The following is an 11,404-nucleotide window of genomic DNA, read 5'->3' on the forward strand; positions in this document are numbered from 1 at the left end:
GGCACCAGCAGGAGGTCAGTGTCCCCGGGGCACAGGGACTGCATCCTCCCTGTGCCAGCGGGGTGCTGAGGGACCCCCTAATTGCCTGGTCTGGTGCAGTGCGGCTGCTCCCAGGACACACAGACCCAGGGAGCACCAAACCACCCGTGCAAAAACACCTCTGGGGTGTGAGCGGGTTGGGTTGTCCCCCAAAAATGTCAAGAAAAGGCTCCCCCCTTTTTCTTTGTCCCCTCCACTGCCTTCCCCCCCGCCCCCCCCTCCCAGCCCCTTTGCATCCCTGCAGAGGGGAGGCTGGGGGTGCTGAGCTGTGTGTGTCGTCGTCCCCCCCCCCCAAAGGGCAAGACCCCCTCGGGTACGTTTGGCTTTGCTGCTTCCCAGGATCTGCAGCCGCCCCCCTGGGCGCTGAGGTGGGTGGGTCAGGGCTCTCGCCAGTGCCGGAAGAGTTAATGCTCCCGAAATGCCATGAAATGTTCCTGCTGCAGGTCAGTCTCCAGCGGGGATTAGGGAAATGTGGCCGGGGAGCCAGGGCCGGCTCCTGCCAGCTTAGGGCCCCTGTGGGACGTGCTGAGGGAGGCAGCGGCGAGACTGAAGCCCAGGCACGACGTGCCGGAGGAATCCCACCCGGCTCTGGCAGTGCCAGGCGCTGCCTCCCGGCTCCCAGAGAGCCACCCTGGCTGCAAACCAGGGGGAGAGAGGGCTGGGGGGGGGTCTGCGGGGCTGGGGGAGCCCCTCCAGGGGGGCTGGGTGGGCACCCACCTGCCCGGCCCGCCGGGAGCCCTGCCGGCAGCGCCGTCCAGCACTGGTGGGATGCTGGTGAGTGGGGACGAGCAGGGCGGACACGAGCTGGTACCGGCACCCTGGGCACAGGCTGCCCCTGCCCGCGGCGCCCAGGGGTGAGGTGAGGGGCTCCTGGACCCCTGCGGCGTCTCCCCCACTGGTGGCCCTGTCCGAGGGGACCACAGGCTCTGGCTGTTTTCTCATCCTGCAGGAATTCAGCTCCATGGGCTGCGATTTCTTTTTTTTTTTGCATGTCTCCCCCCGCTCCTCCTTTCACTCTCCCTCTTTGGAGACTTCCCACATTCTGCCTTTGATCTCCCCCCCGTGTTTGCCCAGCCGATGGCCGGGCTCGCCGGGGTTAGAGGCTGAGGTCAGCGCCTTTCCCATTCCAAACACCCAGAAACATCGGTGGGAAGGGAGGGGATTCAGATTACAACCTTCCCGTCCACCCCTTCCACCCCACTCGCCCCATCCGCCCCTTCCACCCCACTGGCCGTGCAGGCAGGGAGCCGGGGACGGACCGAGCCCCCCGCGGGACAGACCCCGCGGGACAGACCCCGCGGGACAGACCCCTCTGCCGCCGTGTCCCCGAGAGCCCGGCGGCAGCGATGGCTGGAGGTGGCAGGCAGCATCGCCGGTGGTCCGGCGGGCGCTGGGCGTGCTGAGGGGCAGAGGTTTGGTCCTCTCCTCCTCCTCCTCCTCTTTGTGCCCCCGCCCGCCCGCCTTCTCCCTCATCCTCTCCATCCTGAATGTGATTTATCCCCAGCCCTCAGCAGCGAGCCAGGCCGGCAGCGCGGGGTGGCCAGATGCCTCCTGGTGGGAATTGCATCCAGCCGGGCCGGGGCGGGGGAGCGGACAAGCAGCGGCGCGTCCCCATGGGTGTCACGCTCCTCCTGCCCTTAGTGGCCGCGGCGGTGGCCGGGCTGAGCCTGCAGCCGGGCGGGACGCAGCACCTGGGGGTCTGCCCCAACCAGCTGAACCCCAACCTGTGGGTGGACGCGCAGAGCACCTGCGAGAGGGAGTGCCAGGCCGACCAGGTGAGCGGGGGGGGGCGGGGGGCTGGGGGCGGGGACGGGGGGCGGCGGGGGCAGCCCCAGCTCCCCGTGGGACATGCTTTGGGGTGCGGGTCCTGCGCCCGGTGGTGCAGCTGGTCCAGTTCTGGTGCGACGGGCTCAGCCCGGCTGCAGCCTCAACTCCCCCCAACCCGAGCCCCTGCTGCCCACTGGCAAGGTGGGGGTGCCCTGGGGCCGCTCCCCAGCTTCCCAACAGGCAAAGAAATTGCTGGTTCCCTCCTCCATGTTTCCCCCTCAGGCCATGTCCTGCGGCCAGGACACCCCTTCCGTGCACCCTCAGGATGCTCACGTGCAGCCAAGGGCCTGGGGTGAGGGGAATGTGTGTGCTGGGACCCTCATCAAGCAGCAGACAGCCTCCCTGGCCCCCCCACCCCCCCATTTTTCCCTGAAGGCAGGAGCCCACCCGTGGACCGGGCTGCCCATCCCAGCTCTGGGATCCACAGTGGTGAGCAGCAGCACCAGCACCCCTGTCCTGGGTAGGGCTGCCTGGACCCAGGGGGAGGCTCCCTTGCAATTCATCTGTGAGTTCTGCCTCCCCTCAGCCAGCAAAAGCTGAGAGGGGTGAGACACTGTTTGCTGGGGGGAGAAGGGGCTGCCAGCATTGCAGGGCACCCCTAACTGTGCTGGGGGGTGGAGGGGGCTGGGGGGGTGGCCGAGGAAGACTTGGTGCCAGCACAGCTGTGTGGAGGAGGGCGGGCTCTTCCCTGGAGCCCGGTGCTGCTGAGGGTGCACAGGGAAAAAGCCCTGGGGGGGGGGGGGGAGCATCACCCACAACCACGGTGTGGTGGTAACCCATGGCACGGCGGTGACCTCCCCCCCCCCTCTTTCCCACCCCTCCCGGCCCGGCCAGGACTGCGAAGGCTTCGAGAAGTGCTGCACCAACGTGTGCGGGCTGCGGAGCTGCGTGGCCGCCCGCTTCGCTGACGGGAACGCGCCGGCGCCCGCGGCCTCCTGCGAGAGCTTCGTGTGCGCGCAGCAGGGCTCGGACTGCGACATCTGGGACGGGCAGCCCGTCTGCAAGTGCAAGGACCGCTGCGAGAAGGAGCCCAATTTCACCTGCGCCTCCGACGGCCTCACCTACTACAACAAGTGCTACATGGACGCCGAGGCGTGCCTGCGCGGCACCCGCCTCACCACCGTCCCCTGCAAGCACATCTTCACCTGGCCCGACACCAGCCCGGTGCCGCAGGAGACCACGGCGCGGCCCACGCCGGGAGCTGGCCCCGAGGTGCCGGTGCCCCCCGCGCTCTACAGCAACCCCTTCCACCAGTCGGTGCGGGCGGGGGGCACCGTCAGCTTCCGCTGCGACGTCAGCGGGCGCCCGCGGCCCGACATCACCTGGGAGAAGCAGAGCGAGCGGGAGGAGAACTTCATCATGAGGCCGGACCAGATGTACGGCAACGTGGTGGTCACCAACATCGGCCAGCTGGTCATCTACAACGCCCGCCACGAGGACGCCGGCATCTACACCTGCACGGCCCGCAACGCCGCCGGGCTGCTCCGCGCCGACTTCCCGCTCTCGGTGGTCCGGAGGGAGCCGGGCGGGACCCCGCGGGCCAGCAGCCCCCAGCCCTTCCCCAGCGCCGAGTGCCTGAAGGAGCCGGACCGGCGGCGCTGCGAGCCCCCCGAGGTGCGCTGGCACTTCGACGCCAAGCAGGGCTCCTGCCTCACCTTCCGCTACGGGGGCTGCGGGGCCAACAGGAACCACTTTGAGACCTACGAGGAGTGCCGGGCTGCCTGCCTGGGCAGCGCCCGCCCCACCTGCCTGCTGCCCATGGTGCAGGGTCCCTGCCAGAACTGGGAGCCCCGCTGGGCCTACAACCACCTCCTGAAGCAGTGCCACTCCTTCGTCTACGGCGGCTGCGAGGGCAACACCAACAACTTCGAGAGCAAGGAGACCTGCGAGGACGTCTGCCCCTTCCCCAAGAGCCTGCAGTGCAAGGCTTGCCGCCTGAAGAGCAAGATGGTGCTGAGCCTCTGCCGCAGCGACTTCGCCATCGTGGGCCGGCTGATGGAGATCGTGGAGGACCAGGACTCTGGCATCGCCCGCTTCGCCCTGGAGGACGTCCTCAAGGATGAGAAGATGGGCCTCAAGTTCTTCAACATCAAGTACCTGGAGGTGACCTTGACCGACATGGACTGGAGCTGCCCCTGCCCCAACATGACGGCGGAGGACGGGCCGCTCATCATCATGGGCGAGGTGCACGACGGCATGGCCACCCTGGACCCCAGCAGCTACGTCCGGGCAGCCAACGACAAGCGGGTGAAGAAGATCTACGAGCTGATGGAGAAGAAAACCTGCGACCTCCTGAACCGCTTCCAGGACTAGGGGAGAACCAGGACGTGCCAACGTGGGGGGGGGGGCTGCAGCCCCACCATGGAGGAGGCGGGGGGGAGGGGGGGGCAGCCCCCACACCTGTGCTTGTATCTCGAGGTTATCAGGGGTTATCTGTTGTGTAGTTCTCCCCCAACTCCCTACTGAGCCCCAGCTCCCACCTCCCCTGTAATTTATCTGTTGTGTGCCCTGCCCCCCGTGCCCCCCCAGCCCATCCAGCAGCCATAAAAGACTGGGTTGGGTTGCAGTGGGGTGGGAGGTTTGCCAGGACTTCACTCCCCTGCCCCATAAAAACCTTCCCACCAAAACTAAGCTCCAGGCCTAGTGTGGCACCCCCAGTGCAGGGTCTGACCCCCCCATCGGCACCGCAGGGAGGGGATCAGGGGTGGGCCCCCCCGGTGTCAGTGCTGAAAGCATCATGGGGCTGCTGGGGGTGGGGAGCCAAAGGCTGGAGTTTATTGGGGGGCAGCAGCACAGCCCCTGGGAGGGGGGGGGGGATCCCCCCCACCATTGGCACAGTGGAAACTGGCACCCTGCAAGAAGTCTCCCCCATGCCCAGGGATTCTGTGGCCCCCCCCCCCAACCCAGCCTGTGCCCCCCACCCCATACCTGTGCCCCCCCCATGGCAACTGCAGTGGCTTCTCCGGAGCAGGTAAAGGGAGCCCCAAAGGGGCTGGGGGAGATGGGCCCCCCCCAACCCCAGCTGGGTGAGTGGGGCACCGTCCTGTCTCTGCTGTCCCCAGCCCCAGCTGGCACCAGCACAGGGACTGTGTGACCCCTCGAGGTGGGGTAGCTGTGCCGGGAGGTGCTGATGGGGCAGGTCACTGCTTGCGGAAGATGAGACTCTTGTTGTTGGCAGGCATGTCCACCTGGAAACACAGAGCCTGGGGGTCAGGAGGAGCCCCCACCAGTGCAGGGACTGTTGTCCCCCACCCCAGACCCCAGCACCTACCATCCTCTCCAGGCGCAGCCCGTTGGCCTCAGCCAGCTGCCGCAGCAGCGCCGTGTCCCGAAGGCCCCAGGCGGGATTGCTGCCGGGGAGGGAGGCCCGGGTCAGACAGACAGACATCTCGCCCCTCCGTCCCCCCAAAGCACCCCCAATGCTCCCTGAAGCATCCCCAGCTCCCAGGGGAGCCTCCCTGACCATCGCTTTAGGTCTTCCTTTGAAGGACCACGCAGGGAGGGAGCTCACTGCAGGCAGCACAGGCAGCACAAGGCAGGACAAGCAGCACAGGTAGGACAGGCAGGACGGGCAGGAGGGGCCACCAGCAGCCCTGGGACCCCCAGCTCCCCTCTCCTACCTCTGCCTCAGGCTGTGGTCAAAGTCCACATTGCTCTGGGGGCTGATCCGACCATCCACAGCGTAGGGCTGCAGGGACACGGAGCCAGAGCTGCAGGCACCAGCCACTGCCTGTCCCCTCCCTGAGCCCACAGCCCCACCCAGCCCCCAGGATGCTGTCCCCACCAGGCACAGAGCCCACCACACGTTCTGTCACCCACCACGGGTCCCATTGCCCTCCGTCACCTCCCTGCCCTGGATGGGGCGAGGATGGGTACAGGATCCCTCTTGTCCTTCAGGTGAGCAGCCCGAGCAGCCCCACCCAGAGCTCGGCACATGTCCCAAAAAGCTGACACCCCCCAACAAAATGAGATCCCTGCTTTCTCCAACCACCCCCCCCCCCACACCCCATGCCCAGAGCTGCCCTCCCATCTGCTGCCCCCATCCCCAGGGACACCCCACACCCATCAGGATGCTCCCACACCAAGAGGGGCACTAGCCCCAGCAGCACCCACCCCATAGGTGAAGAGCACCCCTCCAGGCTTCAGCAGCACCCCAGCACCCTTGAACAGGCCCTGGGGAAAGAGAGAGGCAGGGGTCACGTCAGGGGGCTGGGGAACACCCCCTGGGAGCCCCTCCTGGGCCCTGGGAGGCTGCAGGTGCTCACCTCGGTGCAGCGCAGCTCCGCGATGTGCATCATGTTGATGCTGACGAGGAGGTCGAGGCTGGCGGGTTGGTTGCCCCCCCAGGCCTCCCAGCCCTGCGAGACGTCCAGCAGGATGGGGGGCAGCACGTTGGGCACCTGCATGGCCTCGGCATAGGCAGCGATGCTGCGGGCACCGAACCCCAGGTCAACCCCCGCTCCCCTTCCACGCAGGCTCCCCCAGCCGGGTCCCCGCCCCAGGCTGACCCGGCGGCATCTCCCGGGGGGAGTCTCTGATGTCTAATTGTGGTTGTTACACCGCCGGGGGGCTCCGCACAGGGGGAGGGGGCTCCTATCGCCAAGGTTTGTAACAGGACAGAGGGAGCAGCCCGAGATCCAGCAGCGTGCAGACTGAGAGACCCCAGAGCCCCCCCCCCCCCCCCCCCCCCCCAAAATCCCAGTTCTCCGCGGCCTCCCTCCAGGGCAGCTGCCCACACCCATGTGCTCACCCTGCCTGCACCCACGCACCCCGGCACCCTGCCTGCCTGCACCCTGCCTGCACCCACACGCCCGGGCTGTCCGCAGTGCTGCCTGCACCCCTGTATCCCTGCACCCCGGCACACATGCACCCTTGTAACCTTGTACCCCTGTATCCCTGCACCCCTGCACCTCTGCACCCCTGTCCCCCGTATCCCTGCACCCCTGTATCCCTGCACCCCTGCACACATGCACCCTTGTATCCTTGTATCCCTGCATCCCTGCACCCCACACACTGCTGGTACCGGTGTGATTTTCCTGTCATTTATGCCCTTTTTGGCACATTCTCCAGCCAGGCAGCAGGGGGTGCAGCGACCCGCAGCCTCCCGGCACCAGCCCGGGGACCGCTTGTACCCAGGGTGACACGCACCGGGTGCTGCCGAGGGGGAAGGACACGGGCTGCATCCCCCCCTCCCCAGGCCAGGCGCCGATTTTGGCACCTCCCCGGTGGGTTGATTTTGGTTTTACGAGGGAATTTCTCCCCGCGCTTCAGGGCCAGGGGTTATTTTTGTTTGCTGGCTGGAAAGGGAGCGCCCCGAGCCCAGCGTTGCAGCGCCTGGGATGGACATTCAGCCACGGCCGGACCGACGGACACAGAGCGAACACCCACGGCCCGAAGCGGCTCACTGGGGTGCCCCGAGGCTGGGATGGGGGTGCAGACACCCACCGCACCGCTGGGAGCTGCTGCTGGTGTCCTGGGAGATGGGAGATGGACGCGGCATCACCACGGAGCATCCCGGTGGAAGGGGAGGGACCACGGCCCCGCCAGGCACCTCTGGGTGCTCTGAGGGCAGGAATCCTCCGTGGCAGGGTGGGAGTCAGGGAGTGGGATGGTGGGGCTTTTCTGGGAAAAATGAAGGACCAAAGTGGGGAGCCTGGGCTGTCTGGGAATTGGATATTGGGGGTTTTCTAGGGGAAAAAAAAAAAATTGAGCATCTGAGAATTGGGAATTGGGTCTTTTCTGGTGAAAACCAAGCACGGAGTGGGAGAGTCCAGGCTGCCTGAGACCTGAATATTGGGTCTTTTTTGTAAAAAAAATTAAGCTTGGGGAGCCTGGGTTGTCTTGAGTCTTGAATATGTTTTTTTCCTAGGAATAAATAATAATAAAAAAACAACAACAAAAACCAAAACACACACAACAAACACAAAAAAAACCCCAAACCAACCAAACAAAAAAACCCAAACAAAACCAACCAACCAACCAAAAAAAAACCACCAAAAAACCATCAAGGAGCAGAGTCTGCCTGGGCTGCCTGAGAGGTCAGTATTGGGTCTTTTCCGGGGGAAAAAAAAAAAAGCGTCTAGGAGTTGGATATTGGGCCTTTCCTGCTTAAAAATAAGCACCAAACTGCGGAGGCTGCGCTGACCGGGAGCTGGAAATTGGGGCTTTTCTGGAAAAAAGGTAACGAGTATTGACTCGGGGAGGCTGGGCTGCCTGGGAGTTGGATATTGAGTCTGTTCTGGTTAAAAATAAGCACCGAGTGGGGCAGCCTGGCCTGTCTGAGAGCTGAATACTGTGTTTTATCTTGGGGAGGGGGGGAAATAAGCGTCCCGCCGGGGAGCCTGGGCTGCCCGGTGCTCAGTGTTGGGTGTTTTCTGGAAAAAAAATAGGGAAGAGTTGCATGTCGGGTCCTTCCTGGTTACAGCTAAAGCGCCGAGCGGCGGAGCCTGCGCTGCCCCAGAGCTGAAAACGGGGTTTTCCCTGGAAAATACCAGAGCCCCAAGTGGGGAGCCCGGGCAGTGGGGTCCGTGGGGAGGGGGCTGCAGGCGGTGCCCTCCCCCCGCCCCGGCTCCCTCCCCCGCTCACCTGCGCAGCGCCCGCGGGTCGATGTCGGAGGGCTGCCAGCGGCTCCGCGGCAGCGCCCGCGCGAAGTGCGCGGCGTGGAGCCCCGCGCCCGACCCCACCTCCAGCACCCGCAGCGGGCCGGGCCCCGCGTACTCCCGCAGCACCGCCAGGATCGGGCCCTTGTTGCGCTCCGCGGCCGCCGGTGCCTGCATGCCTGGGGGGGGGCGGGGTCCGCAGCGCAGGGACTACAACTCCCATCCCGCCCCCCCCCCGAAGCACCCACCCCCCGACGGGGAACCGCCCCCCCCCCCCCCCCCCCGTCGGGGCCGCCCCCGCGGGTGGAGCCTCCCACGAAAGGCTCGTAAATAAAGAAAAAGGTGAAGCTGCGCCGCCCGGGAATCGAACCCGGGTCGCAAGAATGGGAATCTTGCATGATACCACTACACCAGCGGCGCGCGTGCTGAGCTCGGCCCCCCCGGGGGGACTCGGTGCTGGGGGGACCCGGACCCCAGCGGGCCCCCCCGCCCCACGCGTGGGGACTTGGGGCTGATCTGGTACGATAAGACCTTTCGGATCATCCAGTCCAGCCATGCACCCAGCCCTGCCCAGGCCACCCCTGCCCCACGTCCTTCAGCACCATCTCCAGGGCTTGGAAACCCTCCCAGGGATGGGGACTCCCCCCCTGCCCTGGGCAGCCTGGGCCAGGCCCTGACAACCCTTTGGGGGAAGAAATTGTTCCCAACATGCAACCTCAACCTCCCCTGGTGCAACTTGAGGCCGTTTCCTCTTGTCCCGTCACTTGTTCCTGGGGAGCAGAGACCAACCCCCCTGGCTCCAACCTCCTCTCAGGAGCTGCAGAGCCAGCAGGTCTCCCCTCACCTCCTGGTCTCCAGGCTGGACACCCCCAGCTCCCTCAGCTGCTCCTGCTCAGACTTGTGCTCCAGCCCCTTCCCCAGCTCCCTTGCCCTTCTCTGGAGAAACTCGAGCCTCTGTGTGTCCCTCTTCTCCTGAGAGACCCAGAACTAACCCCAGGATTTGAGGTGCCCCCTCCCCAGTGCCCAGCACAGGGGAACAATCCCTGCCCTGCTGGTCCTGCTGGCCACACCAGTGCTGATACAAGCCAGGATGCTGGTGGCCTCCTTGGCCACCTGGGCACACACTCAGACACTGTCAATCAACATCCCCAAGTCTTTTACCACTGCGACCCCTCAGATCCTTTTCCCACCACTCCTACCAGGAGCAGGTTCATGCTCCATGTGGACACCCCAGGAAAATGGAGCTACATGGGGTGCCCCAGCTGTGGGTTCCCACAGTGTGAATCTGCCACCGGAGGCTGGCAGGGAGAACCCCACCTTCTGCAGCAGCTCTCAGGATGCCTGGAAGGATCTATCTAGAGCCGAAGGATCTCTCTAGAGCCAAAGGATCTGGGGCTTGGGGATCCTTGAGTGCAGGAAAGCTCAGGGCTGCACCAAAATGCCATGAGGCCCTATAAACCCCTGGCAGGTCTCAGATGGGGAAACTGAGGCACAGGCCCCCTGGGTGACAGATCAGGTGACAAGCCAGTGGTGGGGTCCTCCTGGGTCACAGTAATGAGGGCTGCATCCTGTAGGGTTGGGAGGAGTCCTGTGGGGGCTGATGGCTGTCAGGTGCCCCCCTGCGAGCACCCACGGGTGCCCAGCACCCCACGGGATCGGGCCCTGCTTTGCAGGGTGCCCTCTGGGGTGGGGGAGGGGGCCAGGCACCCTCCTGCACCGCCTCCCCCCCTGGCAGGGTTGTGCCATGCAGCCCATGGGGTGCAAAGGCCAAGGTCACCCTCGTGGGGTGGCTTTGCCGCCCTGGAGCAAGGCTGGAGCATCCCTGAAGTCCTGGGTGGTTTGTCACATGGCCTGTCCCCAAAACTCTGGGTGACCCCCAGCCACGGGCAATGCTGAGGGGTGGCCGGGGACCCCCCCAGGGGTGACCCGGGGCTGCACCTCCTGCCATGTGGGAAGACTTGGTTGTGCCTCCCCCGCTCCAAAGGTCACGGCGCTGGCTGGGACCCGGCCACCCTGCCTGGCTTCCCATGCTCCCGGGTGGTCACAGGGCGTGTGGCTTCTGCCACCACAGCTCAGGGCACGCTGGGCTCAGCCCGGCACTGTCCCCGCGGTGGTGGCACCTGAACCCCTGCCTCTGCACTGTCCCCGCGTGTCTGCTGTCTGGGTCTTGTATGTCACAGGAGTGACTGCGACGTGTCCCACGGGTCCAGTGCCCCCTGTCTCCTGAATGTCCTCTTCCATGTCCCCTCTGTCCCCTGTGCCATCTTGTGTCCCACGTGTCTCCTGTGCCCTTTCTCCTACTTGACCCCTGCGTGTCCCCATGTCCCACGTGTTCCCTGTGTCCCATGCATGTCCCCTGTGTACCCCACATCTCACGACTACCCTCTGTGTGTCCCACGTGTGTCCCCGCGTCCCACCTCCCCCTTGGTTTCCCCGTCTGCTTCGTGTCCCCTCATACCTCCCACGCGTGCCCCGGCTTCCGCGTGTGTCCCACGTGTGTCCCACGTGTCCCGCGTGTGCCCCATGTGTCCGCGTCCCATCTGTGCCCCCGATGTGTCTCGCGCGTGCCCCGTGCCGTCCCCCGTGCACCCCCCCATCCCACGCGTGCCCCCGTACCCCTTGTGTGTCCCACGTATCCCGGCCTCTCATCCCACGTGTGCCCCCAACGTGTTTCGCGTGTCTCCCGTGTCCCACCCCCCCCCCCCTCCGACCTCTCCCACGTCCCCTCCGCCCTCCCCCCCCCCATTGCCGCCCCTCACCCACCTCGGGGGGGTGCCCCCCGCCCACCGGCACGCGCCGCCCCCCCCCCCCCAGCCTCGCTGGGTGCCCCCCTCGCGGGGTGTCCCCGCTGCCCCCCAGCCCCGCGGGTGCCCCCCGCCCCACGCCGTCCCGCGCGGACCCTTTAAGGGCGGGGGCGTGTCGCGCCGCCCGGCCCGGCC

The 11,404-nt window shown here is 66.0% G+C and overlaps 2 protein-coding genes and 1 non-coding gene across 3 annotated transcripts; 1 reads left to right on the plus strand and 2 right to left on the minus strand.

Annotated features, from left to right (window-relative positions):
* The first annotated feature begins 1,583 nt into the window (after positions 1 to 1,583).
* WFIKKN1 (WAP, follistatin/kazal, immunoglobulin, kunitz and netrin domain containing 1) lies at positions 1,584 to 4,179 on the plus strand. The gene is made up of 2 exons (XM_051632481.1): positions 1,584 to 1,814; positions 2,701 to 4,179. The coding sequence occupies exons 1-2, from the start codon at positions 1,584 to 1,586 to the stop codon at positions 4,177 to 4,179; spliced, it is 1,710 nt and encodes a 569-aa protein (XP_051488441.1).
* A 611-nt stretch (positions 4,180 to 4,790) lies between these two features.
* On the minus strand, positions 4,791 to 8,695 carry METTL26 (methyltransferase like 26). Its single transcript, XM_051631986.1, has 6 exons — positions 8,452 to 8,695; positions 6,132 to 6,294; positions 5,980 to 6,039; positions 5,487 to 5,554; positions 5,138 to 5,216; positions 4,791 to 5,054 (listed from the first exon to the last, which is right to left on the minus strand). Exons 1-6 carry the CDS (start codon positions 8,640 to 8,642, stop codon positions 5,007 to 5,009), a joined length of 609 nt encoding a protein of 202 aa, XP_051487946.1. The 5' UTR covers positions 8,643 to 8,695; the 3' UTR covers positions 4,791 to 5,006.
* A 119-nt stretch (positions 8,696 to 8,814) lies between these two features.
* On the minus strand, positions 8,815 to 8,885 carry TRNAG-CCC (transfer RNA glycine (anticodon CCC)). The gene has a single exon. It is a non-coding gene; the product is annotated as a tRNA-Gly (tRNA).
* Positions 8,886 to 11,404: the final 2,519 nt, after the last annotated feature.

Source organism: Apus apus, chromosome 14 (assembly GCF_020740795.1).
Source record: "Apus apus isolate bApuApu2 chromosome 14, bApuApu2.pri.cur, whole genome shotgun sequence".
Taxonomy (NCBI): domain Eukaryota; kingdom Metazoa; phylum Chordata; class Aves; order Apodiformes; family Apodidae; genus Apus; species Apus apus.